General features: G+C 44.2%; 1 protein-coding gene across 2 annotated transcripts in view; it reads left to right on the top strand.

The window, feature by feature from the left end:
• Positions 1-3796: 3796 nt before the first annotated feature.
• Positions 3797-20429, top strand: part of SLC35F5 (solute carrier family 35 member F5) — a 70800-nt gene continuing 54167 nt past the window's right edge. The window contains exons 1-5 of one of the 2 annotated variants that reach the window (XM_075530279.1): positions 3799-4083; positions 4816-4894; positions 5038-5179; positions 6848-6991; positions 17968-18030. In XM_075530279.1, coding sequence (XP_075386394.1) covers positions 4044-4083; positions 4816-4894; positions 5038-5179; positions 6848-6991; positions 17968-18030 — 468 coding nt within the window. In that variant the 5' untranslated portion in view covers positions 3799-4043. Of the gene's footprint in view, positions 4084-4815; positions 4895-5037; positions 5180-6847; positions 6992-17967; positions 18031-20429 lie in introns of both variants that reach the window. The other variant, XM_075530280.1, reaches the window with a different exon arrangement.

Raw genomic sequence — 20429 nt, forward strand, 5'->3', positions numbered from 1 at the left:
TGCTACTTCCATGAGCATTGGTTGTGGACCCAGGAAGACAAAATCCTTGACAACGTCAACTGCTTCTCCACTTAATATTACCTATTGGTCCAGTGGTGAGGATCTGAGTCTTCCTTACAATGAGTTGTCATCCATAATGAAGGCTACAGTCCTTTATCTTCATCAGCAAGTGCTTCAAGTCCTCCTTGTTTTCAGCAAGCAAGGTTGTGTTATCTGCATACTGCAGGTGTTGATAAACCTTCCTCTGATCCTTTTCTCCATACAACCATGCTGCACACATTTCCTGATTGTAAACTATGCCGTGTTCCCTTGTTCGGTTTTGCTCATGAGCACAACGAAAGTTCTGGAATTCCCATTCTTCTCGCGATTACACCATGTCAGTGAAACACGAGTAAACACCTTTCTGATATGCTCTGCTTGGGGCATCTCTCTCAGGGAGAGAGAGCGGGGAGGGGCACCTTTAGATTCCTCTTTGTAGAGGGTGTGACTTAGAACATAATCTTTGTTTCCCTGGGGATATGGTCTGCTAAAAGACAAAAACCACACCTCCATCAAAACCATTCCTCTGTTTCCCTACGGAGTTTTGGTAGTAGCAAGAAGACCTGCTGTCATTTTTGGCTTCTGGTTCTGGACCCTGCATCTGGCTTGCCTCTGCCTGACCTTCAGATTTGGGTTTTACCAGAATCCATAACTGAGACATTTCCTTAAAGTCTAGCGACTTTCTGTAGGTTGTTGCATTGAAATGCAGAACCCAGGAATGTAAGGGAGAAGAGGTGGGGGGGGGGGGAAATGGAGCACAAGTGTGTCTAAATAGAAGCTTTCTCCTTAGGGATTTTGAGGGGTGATTTTAGGGAAATAGATTGCCAGGCCTTTCTTCAGAGGCAGCAGGGGTTGACTTGAAATTCCAACCTTTTGGTTAACAGCTCAGTGAATAAACCATTTGTACCACCAGGAGGGTCCCATAAATATATTAACAAGGGTTAAAATAAAGGATGCACTGTTTGGGTAAGAAACTTTCAGATTCTCACTTCATATAATCAAGAGGCTAAAAATGCCCTGGTAAGAACCAAGTTTGCAAACATCGCCAGCCAATTTCCACATTACCAAATCCAGTAGACTCTTTGGCCGTCGTACTTTGACCTCTGTGCAGCAGCCAGCAGCACTGTCAACTTTCTTGCAATACTTCTCTTCTCTTCCCTGACACGGCCAGCTCCTAGTTTTCCTTTAGCTTCTCTGGTTACTCTCTTCTGAAGCCCTGGCATCTTTGATGAGCTTAGCTGACCAGTTACCACATCCACCCGGATGTGATACAGACATCTTCAATGGTGCTTGATCTCTTCTCCTGTTCCCCTTCACCCACATATGAATCCCCCAAACTTATCAATTTTATTGATACTTTCTTCTTTCTCAAGATGTGCAGTAGGGTAAACACTGGGCTGCTAACTGCAAGGTTGGTCATTCAAACCCACAGCCATGCTGCTGGAAAAGGATGAGGTCGTCTACTCCTATAAAAAATTCTATGGATGTTCAAACCACAAGATACATATATATGCTATATGAAGTGTATGTCAATAAAATTGTTTTAAAAAAAGAAGAAGAAAGCCCTGGTGATTGACAACTCTTAGCACAGAAGTCATTTTTGTTTTCTAAATATAAGTCAGTATGCTGGCTTGGCTTTTTTTTTTTTTTGGAGTGTGTGGGTAACCTAAAATGAGGTGCTTAGCATAATTGGAAATGAGCGACCTGGGTCTGCCTTTTTTTCTTTTCGTTTTTTTTAGTTAAATTTTAATTTTCTAAAAGTTAAAGTTTAGCTTGTCCTCTTTTCTGCCTTCTTAATGCTAGGTCGACCTATTTGGGGTAAGGGGAGTGTGGGCAAAGGAAGGAATCTCTAGCACAGAGAGAGGTCAGGCACTTTGCTTTTATTATTATCATTATAAGATCATTTTCCCCTTTAAAAATCATTTTATTGGGAGCTCTTACAGCTATTATACCATTCCATAGTTCAAACACATTAAGCAGTGTTGTACAATTGCTATCACAAACAGTTTCAAAACATTTTCTTTCTTCTTAAAATTTTGATATAAGCTCCCCTTTATCAGGTCCCTCCCTCACCCTTCCCCCCAGGAACCTATATTCATTGTTTGTTTATTCTTCTATAATTTTTTCATATCTTACACATCCAATGTATCCATTAACATCCATCCATTACTGCTGTTATTGTTCCTGAAGGGTTATCTATCTTGACTTTCATGTACCGAACGATCATGGTAAATATACAAAGGAGCATTTCCTTTATCAACAGCGTCTCCGCACAGAGGAAATTGGAGGGCAGAGAAGACACGTTTCCTTAGTTTCAAGAAGAGGATAAAGTGAAAGGGTACAGGCAGAGAAAGGCGGATAGTCAGACACAATGATTGAATTGACCCTTGGTTTGGGGCCTGACGGCAAAGTCATGGCATAAACCCCTATAAGGGGGTTGGTATGCTACAGAAAGCCTGCCAATAGCAGAAGGTGGGATGAAACTTGAACTTCTATCCCATGAGGCTCTCAGACTAGCTCAGGTGGCCCTGAGCTTCCAGGTGTAAGAACCTCTTTAAGAAATCACGACTTCTGTTCAAACCGTTTCCCTATCTTTCATCTACATTCTTTCGTAGGAGTGGGACAAGAACTGAAAGACATGGGGCCTGAAACCTCAGAGCTCACTCCTAGAAACGCTAAGAGAATTTATCACTTGGAGCCTGTGGAATCGTTGTAAAGTGTCTTAGCCATCCTCAGCAAACAATGGAGAAGGCAAGGACGCCGTTTGTGAAGTATTGTGGTCTTGGGAGAGTGCTTCAGCTGCACGTCCTGGTCTGGACAGCATTGTATGTATATGTATATGCATATCTATATCTCTGAAAGGGGAATTCTTTGTTGGGTTGGTTCTAGGTGATCTTAGAGGGTGGATTAGCCTGTGTGGCAACAGTTTAACTTGTTATTGTCTTGTCGCCATATGTAGGTCTCCTAGGGATGACGCACCTCTCTCTCAGCATGTCACTCAGTGGACCCTGTATCTCCTGGGCCCGGGCAGTTTTTATTCCTCTCTTTTACTGCTAACAGAGTATTAGAATATTCTACGATGGCAATGGCTAGTTTAAAAAGGTATTTAAGAAAGATCTACACAATTTAATAATTGCTAAGATTAAGGGCATTTTTATTGGGTGCTATGAATGGATCCTTCACATTTGTAAACTCATGTCATCTTAGCATGACACACTCAATTCCCGGTGAAGATGGTAATTATTTCTCTGATATGTAGTTTACCTGCAAACGGCTATAAGGGAGGCGAAAAAAGGAGGAGCTGATGCCAGGGGCTTAAGTGGAGAGCAAATGTTTTGAGAATGATGAGGGCAACAAATGTACAAATGCGCTTTACACAACTGATGTATGCATTGTGCTAAGAGTTGTATGAGCCCCTAATAAATCGATTAAAAATAATAAAAGAAAAAAAGAAAACGGCTATAAGGAAGCCCGAGCCCTCCCAAGCCACTCTGCGGTTGGGTCTTCGGGGGACCGGGACCTGGGAGGGGAGTGGTTACCTTCTTTGGACGGCGGGGACTACTGGCGCCTCGGACGCCCCCTCATCCTTCCTTTAGCCAGCCTGCTCCGCCGGTCCAGTCTTCCGGCCGCCGTGGCAACGCCTCGTCGCCCTGGCAACGCGTCGCCGCCGTGCGCGTCGCAGGCCGTGACGTAACCAGAGCGCCGCCTCCATCGGGATGGGAGGCGGGGCCGTTGGGCGGGGCGGCGGGCGGCGGGAGGCGGGGCGGATGTCACGGCCGAGCTCCGGGCCTCCGCGGCCATCGCTGCCTGTGCGCTCCGCGTCTCTCGCCCGCTGCCCGCCCTCCCGGGCCGAGTGGAGCCGGGAGGTGTCGACGGGCTAGCTCCGAGGGGCACCTCGGCTTCGGGGCTCGGCCTCCCGCGCGGCGCCATGCCCGGCGCGGCGACCGTCAGGTGAGGCCGAGGCCGCGGCGCTGGGCGGCGGCGTTGCCGGGCCGGCTCTGCTCATGGTGCCGCCACGACGCCATCGCGGGGCAGGAGAGCCAGGTAGGCCGAGTGGGAGGGCCCGAGCCGCGCCCGGAGCCGCAGCTGGTGCCGTGTGCCCGGCCCAAGGGGCCAGCCCAGCGGTCTTGGCCGAAACGGGCGTGCGGGGGGAGGGCGGGAGGCGGGCAGGGCGCCGTGCACTTGTCCCCACTCGGGTTTGGGGGAAGCCGCTTGTGAGTGGCACCGTGGCCTCCCTGGGGGTCGCCGACCGGTCGGACACTTCCCGGTTCCACCGGGGCCAGGACCGGAGGCGCAGCCTTTTCCCAGCTGCCGCGTCCCCGCCCTGATCTAGAACGGCTACAAGGAGTGCCAGGGGAGGTGGCAGAGCAGGGGGCCCTTTCCTGAAGCACGCGAAGTGATGGGAACCCCCAACAAATCCCCTCCTCCGATCCCCAAAGCCTTCTGCCCATCAGGGCCAGAAAAGGCACTTTGGGTCATTGTCCCCGGGCTGGGTGCCCTTGTAGAGAGAGCCAGTGATGGTGTTCTGTGCCTGTGGAATTCGGAGACGCTATTTCGCACCAGGAAACTAGCTGCATGTTCAACTGTTGCTTCCCCCGCCGGGCGAGTACTTGCCGGAGCTTAATCTTAGGCGCACAGTGGAGAGATAGCAGCGGACTCTATATAAAGAGCGTCCAATCATATTTAGTATATTTGAGTGTGATTTAAAATAGATGTGATAAATCGCATTCTGAACCCTGATGGTTCTGCAGACGTCACTTGGCTATTTATTTCTAGGTGTGCTGACTTGGGCGCCTCCTTTTAGACTCAGATCTGCCAAACTTTCAGAAGACCTCAGAAAAGCCTTTAGAGTCAGGTAAGCCGGACGCCTTTAAGTTCCCTAGGTGGGGTTCTTAATAAACGCCATTTGTTTCTGCCGTGCTCACTTTCTCTTTTTTTTTTAAGAAGGATGTTTTCCCCAAACCACCTCTAATGTAATTTTTACTTTCCGAAAACCAGAGTGCAAATGGTGTGCGTATTTATCATGAACCGGCTGAATTCTCAGAGCAGTGGTTTCACTCAGCGCAAGCGAATGGCTCTTGGGATTGTTATTCTCCTACTTGTTGATGTGATATGGGTGGCTTCTTCTGAACTGACTTCGGTATGTACTTCTTTTCTGGGAATACTGTGTACTAACACTGCTAAGGTTGGTATTGCTAACCATTACTACGTGTCCGGACTTACAAAAGCAGGGCCACGTTTGCTTTCTTTGACAGTTAGTGTTATTGGGCATTGAACCTGCAAAAGTGTATTCTGGCTTGGTTCATGCAGTTTCTCTGTGCCTTTTGGGAAGAGTAATTAGAAGCAAAGACGATGTATATATCTTCTAATATTTGAAGGGGTTTCTGTGGTCTCTTTTTAAAACTCAATTGTAAAACCTTTATAAATGTTATTTTCTAGTGGAGCCACCATCCAGGATATGCAACAATTTGCCACCATTTAGTAGCAAACAGGACAGTTTAGGAAATGAAAATGAGTGACAGGATCAGAGTTCTCACATACAGGTTACTGTCTCGCCCGAGGGTGAGTGCATTTGCATTTATGTGTGCGCCGACTCTAATGTTATTCTGAAGCACACATTGTACAGTGATTGCCTTTTAGCTCCATTTGGCTTTGGTTGATGACATAGTGATAGTGAATGGGGGTATTTTGGACTCAGAAGGTGACTTTTCCTTCTATTTGTACAACTACCTTACTCTCTTTACTTAATGATTCCTCTACAAAGACCGAACCAGCTGCTAGTGAGTTAATCCCAATGTGCTGGCAACTGCACCCCATTTGCACAATTGAGGAGCTCCCACGGTCTTCTTGGATTGTTGGTTTCTTTTTTTTATATGCCTGTTAGTGCACATAGTTAGGGTGGTGTTTTTAAAGAAGACCCCCTAAAAACAGGAGTTTATACTGACTCCTCAGTTTTATATTATGATTATAGATTTTTCTTTAACTTAATGATAACTTGAAACTACATTTAATTTTCATAGGCTATGATCATCTATTGTGTGATTTGGTTGCCTTCGTCATGTTTTTTATTTCGTCTTCTTGGGCTTGAGCCCACGTGGCACAGCGCTGAGCTGGTAAATCAAGGTCAGCAGCTGTTGAACCTCCCCCCCCCCAGCTGCTCCTCTGGAAAAAGAAATGGCGGTTTGCTCCTGCGAAGACTTATTGCCCTGGGAATCTTTTTTTTTTTTTTTTTTGCCTTGGGAATCTTAGGGAGCAGTTCAACTCTGTGGGGCTGCTGTGGGTTGAAGTGACTCCAGGGCCATGTTGCTGTTTGTTTTGTTTTCCGTCAGTTCTTTTTCAGCCTATGGACACGGTGCAAGAATTGCCTCTTGGGAAACTTTCTCAGTCATCTTCACAGTGATCTGTCAACCTTTGTGCTTTCATGACGTTTACTCTCCATTATGGGACTGTGTATCCCGTGACATTGCACTCTCGTCATCCAGATCGCCTCTGCTAGGCTTTAAACACCTGAAGGAAAGGAAGGCACATCTTACTGTTTAGTTCCCAACGCAGGTCCCACAGCGAAGTCAGATTTCACTGAAGGCTGGCCAGAACCTTTTTTGCAGGTCGCTGCTGTTTATTTAAGACATTGTTCTCTGACTGCCCGGCAAATCACACTGTTCAGAAATACATCTTTACAGTCCCTTTTGAGCTTGCATTTATAAATGAACTTCTACGGAGTTAAAAAAAAATCATGTAACACCCTTATTTTTCTTGGAAAGATTTAAGGTCATTTCATCACGGTCTTGTGTAACTTTTTCTTCTACAGTATGTTTTCACTCAATACAACAAACCGTTCTTCAGCACCTTTGCAAAAACATCCATGTTTGTTTTATACCTCTTGGGTTTTATTATTTGGAAGCCGTGGAGACAGCAGTGTACAAGAGGATTTCGAGGAAAACATGCTGCTTTTGTAAGTTGCTTCTTTTCTCTGTTTTTTTTTTTTTTTGTAGGTGTTCGAGGAGAGGAAATTTTCTTTTTTCTCAAAGATTTAATAAACAGCTGCTTTGGTTTGAGTTTTGAAAGTCATGGTTTTTTTATCATCTTGTTATCGAACTATGTTATATGAAAGTAAGAGCACCTAATTACTTTCTTTACCCCATCACACCTCTTGAGTTGGTAAAAATGACTGAAGTAGCCAAAATCTTCCACACACAATACTCTACCTTTCATGCACTCAGCTTTTCTGCTAGGTTCTAGAATTCATTTCAGTGGCCACACAGAACTCCCAAAAGATGCTGATGATTATTGGGTTTATTATGGTGGTTAAAAGCTTACAATTCGAGTGAAAATCACTTTGAATGCAGTTGTTCAGTCAGGACATGCTATAAAGTTTCTTCAAATGCTGCTGATAAAGGCCATACCCTCCACCGAGCATCACTGGGAAGGCACTGAGCTCCAGTTCCATGGATCAGCTAACCTAGCTCCTTGAATTAAGTGCCCAGAGGCACCCTAGTCCACAAGCCAGCCTCCTGCCCCAAAGAGCTCAGTTTTACTTGCTCTGTGGGCTGGAAAGCCCACCGCTCTCTTCCTACTCTGGCTCTTGTTCTGCCGCTGCTGCTCCTCTGTCACTCCTCTGACGTCAGAGTTCCCTGTGCAAGGACCCCCAGATCCAGAAGATGTATTCCATTCCTGGCTCTTGCTGGGCGTGGGCTCATTTTATACCTCTCACTGCCATCGAGTCAATGTCTACTCATAGCGAGCCTATAGGGAAGTGTAGAGCTGTCCCCGTGGCTTTCTAAGACCAACTTAAAAAAAAAATCATTTTATTAGGGGCCCATGCAACTCTTATCCCAATCCATACATACATCAATTGTGTCAAGCACATTTGTACATTCATTGCCCTCATCATTCTCAAAACATTTGCTCTCCACGTAAGCCCCTGGCATCAGCTCATTTTTCCCCTCCCTTTCCGCTCCCCCCTCCCCATGAACCCTTGATACTTTATAAATTATTTGTCATATCTTGCCATGTCCGATATCTCCCTTCATCCACTTTTCTGTTGTCCATCCCCCAGGAAGGAGGTCACATGTAGATCCTTGTCATCGGGTCCCCCTTTCCAACCCACCTTCCCTCTATCCTTCCAGTATCACCATTCACACCACTGGTCCTGAAGGGATCATCTGCCCTGGATTCCCTGTGTTTCCAGTTCTTATCTGCACCAGTGTACATCCTAGCCAGACTTGCAAGGTAGAATTGGATCATGATAGTGGGGAGGAGGAAGAAGCATTTAGGATTGGAGGAAAATTGTTTTCATCATTGCTACATCGCACTCTGACTGGCTCGCCGAGACTAACTCTTTACTGAACTCGAAAGCCTCTTCTTTCTCCTTGGAGCTGCTGTTGTTTCAAACTGCTGATTTAGGATTAGTAGTTCAACACATAACTGCTATGTTACTAGTGCTCGCTATCTCGCAGGATGGCAAATCATAGCAGTCTTTTCCCCCACCTTTTTTTACCCAGACCCATCAGGAAAAGATCACTTAGTGGGGTTTATGGAGACTACGCCATATCAAATAACTTGCATGCTTTCTGTTGTACAGCCGTTCTACCCTCACTAACAGACTCCAGTCTTGTGCGGCTCCTATCTAACCTTTTCAGTTGCTGCTGTCAATTTGATTCCTTAGGGACAGCATATGTGTTACTCTGGGGACTTGAGAGAAACAAATTCACAGCAACTCATGTATAAGAGAGAGTTTTATATAAAGGTTAAGTGTGCGTCATGAAATCATCCCAACCCAGTGCTGCCCAGGCCCACAAGCCCAACTTTAACCCATTAACCCATATGTCCAACACCAGTCCACAAAGTCCTCCTCCATCTCACAAAACACATGCAATGATGCTGACTGCAGGAGGAAAGCCAAGCCAGTGAATGTGTAAGCATCTCAGTGCTGGCAGGGGTCTCCACATGGCTGCTTCAGCACCGAGGGCTGCATCGGGGTAGGTCCATGTGACTTTTCCTCAGGGATGTCTTGCAGGAAGTGAACCTTGCCAGCTGAAGCAGGGAATTGCTAAGGCAGCTGCACCCTGGTGCGACCATTACAAAGCAAGAGACCCGAGAAGTAGAAAGGCGAGGCTCACCGAGCCATTTCTCCCTCCGCCCTTCAATTAACCTCACATGTGTTTATTGGCCAGGTTGGCACAGTAACTAAATCAGCATAATACGCAGAAAACCAGTTTTGCTAGTCAGTCTTTACTGTTACTTGGCTCCAAGAAGATACCAGGGATATTTCTGGCTTAAGGTTTAAAGATGACGTATTAGGGGTTCATCCACCCTCCATAGTTACAGAAAGTCTGAGATAGATGAAAATGAAAATCTGTTCTGCATTTCCCCTGTTAATCAGCCCTCTTATATAGCAGGCCTTGTAAAACCTTTTCCAATGGCGACTCCTCTTTGCCTGAGAAATTTGCAACACGGGAAAGCACTGCTAGAAATACCTCATTTATTACCTGTTTGATTTTGAGATACTTTTTGGTCATTGTGTGTTTAATTTTACAATTGTCAAAATTTTCCCAGCATTTACGTGTCCCCATTACAGGGTTGTGACTGGCACTTTAAGAAGTTCTGTAGCATCTTTTTTTTTTCTTCAAACTATTATGTAATCGTAGCCAGACATGATCTTGTTCTTCTGGTCTCCTGCCAAACTAGGCTTGTTCATGGAGGTAATGAGCTACAAGTTCTTTGTTGTTCGGTGCTGTCAAGTTGGTTCCTGTAAAGGGGCGGGGTGACGTATGACAGGTTAGGGCCATCATCACAGTCAGTGCTGTATTTGAGTCCATTGTTACAGCCACTGTGTCACTCCATCTCATTGTGGGTCTTTCTCTTTGTCGCCGACTGCGCTACCGCGCATGATGTCCTACTAACATTGTGTTCTGCTTGCTCACTCATCTGTTGATAGGCATTTGGGTCATTTCCACTCTGGGACTATTGTGCATAACGGTGCAAAGAGCTTTGGAATACAAGCCTTCTTGAGTCTCAGTTCAAGTCCTTTGGGTATGTAATTAGGGGTGATGTTCCAGTGCATACTGTGGTTTTGTTTTTAGTTATATGAGGTATGCCTCGCTGTTTTCCACAAGGGCTGTCCCATTTTTCTTTCCCACCAGTAAGAGAGAAGGGTTCCAGTTCCCCACACCCTCACCAACACTGGTGGTTGTCTGGTTTCCCCTCAGCCATCCTAGTGCGAGTGAGACGGGAGCACATGGCTGCTGCTTTCAAGCCCTCGTGGCTAATGACACTGAGCAGCTTTTCATATGTTGATGTCCACTTGGTTGAAATGTCTGTTCAAGGTCTTTGCCCATTTTATGATTGGATTATATGTAAGGTGACCAGATGTCCCGCTTTTGGCGGAACAGCCCCGATTTTTAACAATTTTTCCTGCGTACGCAGCATTTTTTAAAAGTGCCGATTTTCGGAAAGAATGCACGACAAGCTAAGGTATATGGTTTTTGGCTGCCACGTGGCTATTTCGCCAGGATATGTGTTTTATCAATGGTGCCCGCTTTACGAATGTTAAAATCTGGTCACCTTAGTTGTATGTGAAGTTATTGAAGTTTATATATGTGTGTATATATATATATACACACACACACATACACACATATATATATCTTTTCTTGACTCCTGTCGGATATATGGTTTCCCAAGTTATTCTTGAAACGATTATTTCAATTACAAAAGGGAAAGAGTGTTTTCGTTAGTATTAAAAAACATGCTAGGGCTCAAGTAGAAAGAAAATGTTTTGGAAATGATGATGGCAACATTGTACAAATGTGCTTGACACGGTGGATATGTGGATTGTTATATGAGCTGAAAGAGTCCCCAATAAAATGATTTATTAAATTTTTAAAATAATAAAAATAAAAAAAACACTTGCACTGTCAAATCTATTCTTACTCATACCAACTACATAGGAATTTCAAGATGTAATCTCTCCAGAAGCAGACCACATCTCTACTCCTGCATAACATCTGGTTCAGACCTTTGAGTCAGTAGTTGAGTGCTTATCAGATGGTATGAATGGTCACATTCTATTCTTCCTTTTTTTGAAAAATCATTTTGTTGGGGGCTTGTACAACTCATCATAATCCATCCATCCACCCATTGTGTCAAGTACATCTGTACGTTTGTTGCCATCATCATTCTCAAAACATCCTCCCTCCACTTGAGCCCTTGCTATCAGCTCCTCATTTTCCCCCTCTCTCCCACCTACCCTCCCTCCTTCCCAAACCCTTGATAATTTATAAATTGTTATTATCTTGTCATGCCTTACACTGTCCGAAGTCTCCCTTCACCCACTTTTCTGTTCTCTGTAGATCCTTGTGATTAGTGCCCCCTTTCTACCCCACCTTCTCCTTCCCCTCCTGGTATCACTACTCTCATTATTGGTCCAGAGAGGTTCATCTGTCCTGGAGTCTTATGTTTCCAGCTCTTATCTGTACCAGTGTGCATCCTCTGGTCTAGCCAGATTTGTAAGGTAGAATTGGGATCATGATAGTGATGGGGAGGAAGCATTAAAGAACTAGAGGAAACTTGGATGTTTCATCGGTGCGGCACCCTGACCCACTCCTCTCCTCTCCACAACCCTTCTGAGAGTTGCCTACAGATGGGCTTTGGGTCTCCACCCTGCAGTCCCCTCATTCACAATGATATGATTTTTTGTTCTTTGATGCCTGACACCTAATCTTATAGACATATCGTGATCACACAGGCTGGTGTGCTTCTTCCATGTGGGCCGTGTTGCTTCTGAATAGATGGCCACTTGTTTATCTTCAAGCCTTTAGGACCCCAGGTACTATATCTTTTGATAGCTGGACACCATCAACTTTCTTCACCACATTTTCTTATGCACCCGCTTTGTCTTTGGCGATTGTGTTGGTGGGAAGGTGAGCATCATGGCACATTCTATTCTTTCACTGAGTTAACATAACCAATTGATTCAAAGTGTTGAAAGAAATAGTAATTTACATAATCATATATTGTCCTTATATAGAAGTGAAACTGCAACATTACGTGTCTCATTAATGTTTTAATGTGTACTATCTTTGTGGAGTTATGGAGTTAAGATATTTCTTGTCTTAGTGTAGAAATATACTTACTAGAGTTTCGTTAGACTTCAAGAATTGTATTTGAGGTGATGTCAAGAAATATGCACTGATGGGTGCACACAAATTTAATATAAATATATAATTACATATGCATATAATTGTATAACTTTGCAGGATTAGTACATGTCTGTGGTGGGAGGGTCAGCCCCTACAACTAATCGCGGGTTCGATAAGTGCAGTTACACAGTTAATATATCTAAAGGTTATAGTAAAGTCCTAGAGAGCATGAGAGATAAAAGAGAGATTGAAATAATGGGGTCAGATACATTTCATGGTCCTATGCTTATCTCAACCCTGCTTGGTGGTCCATGTGGAGAGAGGGGGAGGGGAAAGAGGACAAGGGGAAAGGGAACAGGGGAGTGAGGATGGGAGAGGGAAGGGGGAACCTATGAGGAGCCTAGAGGGGAGTCTGAGAGAGCTCTTTATTGCTAACCCAGGCCTATATACCTTTGGGGGGGAGTGTAAACTCACTAATTACAGGTAAAGACATATGTCACAGGAAGAGGTTGCACTCTAGGTTATACAGCAGTGAGAAGGGGACAATCCAGGGATAATGGGAATAGGAGGGATTGGGGGTATACATGTGACAAGAAGGGCGGATCCTAGATTCTGGATGGCAGCCTAACTTTGGATGTCACTGAGCCAGTTTGACCTGTTCTCTGGATTTCCATAGAAACTATTATCAGTAGGGTGTAAACCCCACCCACAGGGACCAAGCTAATGGTTGCCAACCTTTAGGGAGAAGCAGCCCATTGTCCTTAACAGCAGGGAGCAGGCCCTACCTTGGTGGGACCAGATGGTTGTCTGGCAACTGACTGCCTTTAGGAAGGATGTCTCTAAGCATCCACTTCTCCCAATAAGCTGGCAAAAAGCCCCTAATGTTTGGCATGTCTTTGGGGGAGACAAAGCTGGGGGAAAGGCTCTTTAGAATCCCACACATGTACATTACAGAAATGCATATATGTTGTAGTAGTAGGTGTAGGGATACATTATGTGTGTTATATGTGCACATTGTAGCTGTGGCGCAATAGCTCACTCTTCTATTTCCTTTCTTGCAATGACCTTATAGCTCCCAGAAAATGATTGCTAATAGAGTGCTTATAGTCTGGACAGCTTGCTATAAAGCAAATTGAAAGTATTTGACAGCTTTGTGGGGGTGTGGCCAGGAAAATACGGTATATTGAACTCTTAATGAGGAAATTGGTCAGTTTTGGTATCCAACTATGCTGAAGAGTCAATTCCAGAGAAGAGGGGCTTATTCCCTACCACCAAGGCAAGAGAGGTGTGAGTGGAGCACATCATTTGGACCCTGTGTAAGGTCTCTCTCTCCGGGCTAAATTCCAACCTCGGTCCTTGGCTCCGCACGAGAAAGAATTCACGCTGAAGCCGGGCTCGTGATCCAAGTGGATTTAATGAGAGTTAAAAGAAGCTTCAGGTTTTACGCGGCACCCATAGGATTCCTTTGACCATGCGGCCTGGCAGAGACTGCTCAGGGTCACGCAGAGATCTCTCTCCCAAGTTTCCTCCGAAACAAGACGACCAGACAAGACCCTCTCCCTCTCGGTTCCTCCTTTTCAAGGATTCCCAGGGGAGGCGTGGTGAACGACCCCAGGTCGATCCCAATGGCTGAATTGCAATCACCTGGCCCAGGTGGGCTGCTCCAGGTGTAATGCCCATCCGTGCCCACCGGCGGGAAAATCCAGCTTTGTCCTATGCTGGCTCTCCTGGGCATGCGTCAATGGACATCCCAGTTTCTAGGCTAAGCTACCTAACACCTGGACCCTGCACCAGAGAAGGCAGAGAGACCCAAGAGCCAGAGCGGACAAAAGCTGGACACCAGAGACACTATGATGGTAAGCAGCAGTAGCAAGCATGGTGCAGAACCAGGAGACCATCAGGAGATGGCACACTAGGCTTGCCAACCAGTGGATTTAGGGAGCTGCTTTGGACGGAGTCTTACTGGACTGTCTTAGTGGAATGTCTCTGGGGACTTATCAGTGGAGCCGAAGAGCTTTGCAATGCTTGCCTAATGAGGGCCCACAGGGCTGAGAGCCAGGCTTGTCTGTTTGCATAGCCAAGAAGCTGTTCTGACTGAAGAACTGTATCCTGAGCCATTCCTCATCCTGAATTATAAACTGTTACTTTTGTAATAAGCTCCATAATTGTTCATGTGCATGATGAGTTCTGCGTGGCAATTGCAACGAATTACCAACCCCCCCCCCAAAATGGCCCCTGCTTTGGGAAGGACAACTAGTGGCTGACCTCCAGGTACATAGAACTCAGCTTTGGGCTGATGCTGATTCTCTCTCTTTACCATGATGTTAGAGTGGGCCACATGCCCATCATACCCTTTTTATAGTTAAAAAAATTTAGAAAGTAGATGAGAACAAAAATGAAAATAATCTCTTGCAATTCTGTAATTCAAGGAATAACCACTGGTAATACTTTGGCATTATCCTGCCATGCTTTTCTACTTTTGTATTTGCATTTTAATTTTACAACAATCGATTGTACAATTCTGGGCTCTTCTATAGCCTACATTTTGGACTTACTAATGTATATCATTAAAAAGTTATACAATTTAGTATTCATATGCACTTTTAAATTATAATAGGGGTAAATGTTCTTGATTGAAGAAAATTATAGTAACAAATAAAAATTCTGTGTCCATAATCCCATCTTCTGTAGACCACTGTACATATTTGGTCCTATCTATGGCTATAAATTTATGTATATACTCATATTAAAAAGGTTAAGACAGGAATAGGTTTAGTTGTTTACGTATAGTTTTATAAATGTTACACACAACAGTATCATGGCTACCAGGCTAATAAACATCATTTTAGATAATTTCCTCTTTTATTTAACTAATTTGTGATAGATAAAATGCTTCCACGTTTTCTTTTGATATAACTAAATAGGAATATTTTAACATACATTTACATGACTTAGGTAAGACAAATTCCTGAAAGCATAATTGTCAGATAAAAGAGTAATGCCATTTCAAAGCATTTGAATCCTAATGTTAGTTACCTTCCCTATTGGTTGTACCCATTAATACTTCTGGGATCAGTCTATGAGATTGAACCCTGACCAAAACTCTAACAACATTTGCCACTGTGATAGGTGAAAAGTAGCATCTTACCTTAATCTGCAAGTGTCGGCTTTAAAAAAAAAATTGTGAATCAGGTGAAGGTTTACAGAACAGATCATACTTTTATATTCAGCAAGTCATGCTCATTCTGGTGCAACTCATCCATTTCAGTCCCCTCAATGTACCATCTTCCTGTTTGTGTTTCCTATTTCCATCCCCCCACCCCTTTCCCAACCTACTCGGAACTTGGTCCTTAAATGTTTGCTCTTATTCTCACATGGAGGTGAGTTCACTTCTTGACCTGAAGGGTGAACAGGAGCCACTGTCTTGGGCATCCTACAAGTTGCTAGTTGCCTAGTTATCTTGGTCTCATTTATGATTTTGAGTTCCGTTCTACATGTTTTCCTAACATGATCCCTTACAGAGCACCTGGAGGCTGATACATGCGGGGTCCAGTGGTCGGTTGAGCCGATTGTTGCCATGTGCCTTTGATTTTGCTCACTCTTCTTCTTTCTGGACAGGAAAGGACCCGTAGTTGCGCCTTAAATAGCTGCTCACACGCTCAGTCGGTGCTCACCAAAAGTAATTTGCAACATTGCCATTTTGTGAACTATATTTGCCAGTTGACCTTGAAGGCTCCCCAGACTGTGGTCTGATCCCTCAGGGCCAGCTATCCATTCCCTCAAGGTATTTGGTTATGTCTAAGATTCTTTTTTCACTTTGTCCCTTGTGTTTTCCACCACATTCATGGATATATTTGGTTTCTGTTTGGTTTTTAATATATTTATTGACCAGTGGAATTCTTTTGAGTTGTCTGTCTTGTCCATTTTTATAGATGGACTTTCTTTTTTCGATTACTGATTTGAGAAGGGTTCTTTGTGAGCATGGACTTTGGTATTTGAATCCTGCCCTGTCACTTGCCAAGTTGATGACCTTGGGCAAGCTGTAAACTACTGTAGTTATAACACTGGGCCGCTAACCAGCAAGGCCAGCAGTTGAACTCACCAGCTGCTCTGCAGGAGCACGCACAGTGCGGCAGTGTACTGTACAGAGTGGAGCCCTGGAAACCCCACAGAGCAGGCCTACTCATGGTCTATGGGGCCCAATCAGCCAGGGGTGGTTTGATAGCACCGGGTTGGTTTTGGACCTTCGTTACTTTATTTGTAAAGCAAGGAGATTGGTAGGATTGCTGTGAGTGTTAAATGGATTCCTTTTGTATTATCTTAGCTCAATGGTCTAGACTGAGAACCGCTCAGGTGGTTCTTTAGATCAAAACTTTTCATTTAATACCAAGATCTTATGTGCATATCTTGGTAGCCTACCTAGTCTTTCTTGACCGATGTGATTTGTTGAAATTGTGTGTGAAATTGGCATAAACTTTGAAAATACACTAAATTAGATTTGAATTCTGGCTGTTATTTAAATTAGACCTTTAAGTCGGATTTTCCTCTTTGCAAGGCTGATGCCACAGACTAGCACAGCACTACAGAAGGGACAAGGTGGGCTTGGGTAAGCCCACCTTGATCTTGAACAATGCGCAAGGAGCAGTGTCCATCTCCTTTCCACTTACATTTGCATCCAGGCTTCCCCATCGCACATTCCGTTTCTCATGAGTAGCCCTTTCGGTGACAGACTCTCTCGCAGATAGATCCTAGCGATCCAGAGTTAGATCATCCCTGGCGATCCTGAGCTGCATCAGAACATCCCTAGCCACCCGCGGCCAGGTCCTCAGGAAGCAGCCACAGATTCGGGTTTGCCACAGTATCCTGCCCTGCAGCCCAGCTGCTCTTCCTCTTTCTCTCCGTCCCCTGGAATTGGGCACAAACTCGAGCTCTGTCTGCACTACTTGCCTGCAAACCTTTCTCTGTTACTGCCACCTAGAGTCGGAGAGCACAGTCAGCTGTGTTTCGCCAGCCCCATGGGTTCATTAATTCTCTCTCGCGAGGGACAGCAATTATAGGGACTGGTACCTATGCGACAGGAGTGCTGCTGCCTCAATGGGTAAGCATGAGACGTCCTCCCACGTAGGGATGGTCTCACCATTCTAGGAAGATCTAATGAGAAGCTTCCAACGTCCAGAGCCCCTTAATTAGAACCTCGAAGAACATGTATGATGGGGGCCTTAGCGCAATTATCATCAGAATATACATGACTCCATCATGCCTCCTTTCCTCCCAATGGTTGCTGGCCAGGCGACTGCCTGATTATTTTGAAACCACAGAGCATCTTAATTGCTCAGGCTGTTTTCAGAAACTAGATACAACAGGCCAAATCTAGTTCTTTATATACTTAATAATAAGATTAAGATTATAATACCCACCTTGCTTGGTTGAATACTTGGCATGTGATATTCAGTCATTAGTTGCTATTATTAATAAGAGTTCTAGCCCCAATAGCCCAGTCGCTAAGGTACTCAGCTGCCAATCAGAAGGTGGGGGATCAAAGTCATTAACTGCTGCTATGTAAGAGAGCAAGGTAGTCGGCTTTGGTAACTATGCGAGCCTTGGAAACCTAATGGGCCAGTTCTGGTCTATCTTTTAGGAACGCTGGGGTTGGAAGGGTCTCGGTGGCAATGGCTTTATACTATTAGGGTCTATTCTGGATTTTTGGTTCTAATTTGTTTTGGGCCTGGCTAGTGCTACCTGGAAACTGAGTTTAGCTGAATATTACATCCTATTTTCTCCCTCCTAGTTTACAGATGCTGAAGGCTACTTTGCTGCTTGCACAACAGACACAACCATGAATAGTTCTCTGGTAAGTGTGTCTTTTCTCAGCAGGTGCGGAACAGAGCAGATAGATGTGACCATGGCAGGGAGGACTGAAACCGCTTCGATGACACTAGAGCAGTTTTATAATGTAGAGGTATAGCTCAGTATGGATTGCCCTCCATGGGGATTGTAATTCAGTCTTTCCGTTATTTAGTCTTTCTTTGCTGAGGAGCGTGTAGGTCCTAGAGCTATCCAGCCGTGGGAGGAGCGAGGGGCATTGGAAGCAAAGATAATGAGAGAATGGACATGGTAAAGGAGAGTACATTGTTTCTTGCCAACTCTGTCCCTTCACGTTCTTTATTGTATTCCTGTCATGCAAAAGCGTTTTTGTGTGCCACTGAGATTATACTAGCAAATTGTTCATTTTTACCACCTCACATGTGCGAGAAGGAACCCTGCTGGTGTAGTGGCTATGTGTTGGGCTGCGATTCTTGTAGTTGGCAGTTCAAAACCACCAGCAGCTCCTTAGGAGAACGATTGGGCTTTCTACTCCTGTAAACAGTTACAGTCTTAGAAACCCACAGGGGGTTGCAATGAGTCAGCATTGACTCTATGGCATTGAAAATGAAGAATATGTGTTAGGAACTTGTCCTAGGCTCTAGAAATATAGCTTCCATTCTATTGTGTAAATGTGCATAATTATTATCGGATAATTAATAAACGAAGGATTTGAAGGATTTACAATCTAGTTGGAGAGTGAATGCCGTATTCTGGAGTGTTTAGAAGAAGAAAACCAGTAGAGGGGAATTTGCCTTAAGGCAATGGTTCATGCCACTCTGCGACTGGCAAGTCTCAAAGCCATGGGTTAGGTGATGGCAAAACCTTCTGTTAGCTCCTGTGGTTGCAGGGCCGGATGAACCCAAAATATGCGGTGCAGGCTGCAAGCCTCTCTTAGCCCATGAGGTTGCAGGGCTTGGTGAATCCAAAATCTGCAGGTCAGGCAGCAGGCCAGAGAGACTTCTGCAGGCTTACATTCCAAGAACCCAGGGGTCAGACTTTGCCAGAATATCCAATTAGAGACTGCAGGCAAGCCACACCCAAATAGCCTATCAACTGATTGGCTATTTACATCAGATCACAAAATATAGGCAATTGCTTAGTGTCTGCCAATTCATAGCCTAGCCAAGTGGGCATGAACATTAGCCATCACAGATAATAAATCTATTTTTTAAAGACTTTCCCTATGCACATCTTTAAAATGTATTGGGGGTGGGGGTTAAATTTATGTTAAATGTAATATTGATTTCTGAGGCTGTCTGATAATTTTAGAATGCATTGGCCTGCAGGCTAAGTTATTAGGTATTATTAAGAGTTTAGGTATTATTAAGAGTTTAGGGGAGGGAGTGGGGGAAATGAGCTTATACCAAGAGCTCAAGTAGAAAGAAAATGTTTTAAAATGATGATGGCAACACGTGTACAAATGTGCGTGACACAATGGATGTATGAATGGATGGTGATAAGCTGTATGAGCCCCTAATAAAATGATTTAATAAATAAATAAATATAGGCTTTAAAAAAGTTTATAAAGCTTAGAAAAAAATACCATGTGTTGTCTCTGAGATCTGAAGAATTTACAAGAGAGTTCACTATTACTTTTCCCTGTTAATAGAGAAGACCTAGTTAAGAGGACAGACTAATTTTTTACTCGCTTTTGTGTTGTCTATCATATGCCAAATTGCTCTAGATCAAATGCTACAGTAAAGAGAATAGATTGTTTCTATTGGCAGGGTTCTATGCCAGGAGAAATCAAAAGCACTAATTTAAAAAACAGCATGCATGAAAATTGTATCTTAAGTATACATGATCTGAAGAGCATTTGCAACTGTAGTTGATGAATTTAGACACACTTGAAAATACAGTTTTAGAACATGTTCAGACAACCCTGGCTTGAATTCTCATGTCTTCTTGGTTATTGTAAACCTCAGCTTCTAGGAAAGTGTTTTGTATTTTTCCTTAAGTAGCTATCGGTACAGTTGTTGTAAGGACTAATAAGAAATAGATGCCTGGTGTTAACAAACCCAGGGGCAAGGGAACAACAAGTGATCCAAAATCAGTGGCGAGGAGGGTATAAGAGGCCTGGTAGGGCTTGATCAAGGGTAATGTAACCGAGAGAAATTACTGAAACCCAAATGAAGGCTGAGAATGATAGTGGGACAAGAGGAAAGTCAAAGGAAATAGAGGAAAGAACTAGGAGGTAAAGGGCATCTATAGAGGTCTAAATGCAGGCATGAACATATGTAACTATATATATGAGGATGGGGAGATAGATCTATGTGCATATATTTATAGGTTTAATAGTAAGGTCCAAGATGGACATTGGGCCTCCACTCAAGTACTCCCTTAATGCAAGGACACTTTGGTCTATTAAACTGGCATTCTGTGATG

The sequence above is a fragment of the Tenrec ecaudatus genome, chromosome 13 (genome assembly GCF_050624435.1).
Source record: "Tenrec ecaudatus isolate mTenEca1 chromosome 13, mTenEca1.hap1, whole genome shotgun sequence".
NCBI lineage: Eukaryota > Metazoa > Chordata > Mammalia > Afrosoricida > Tenrecidae > Tenrec > Tenrec ecaudatus.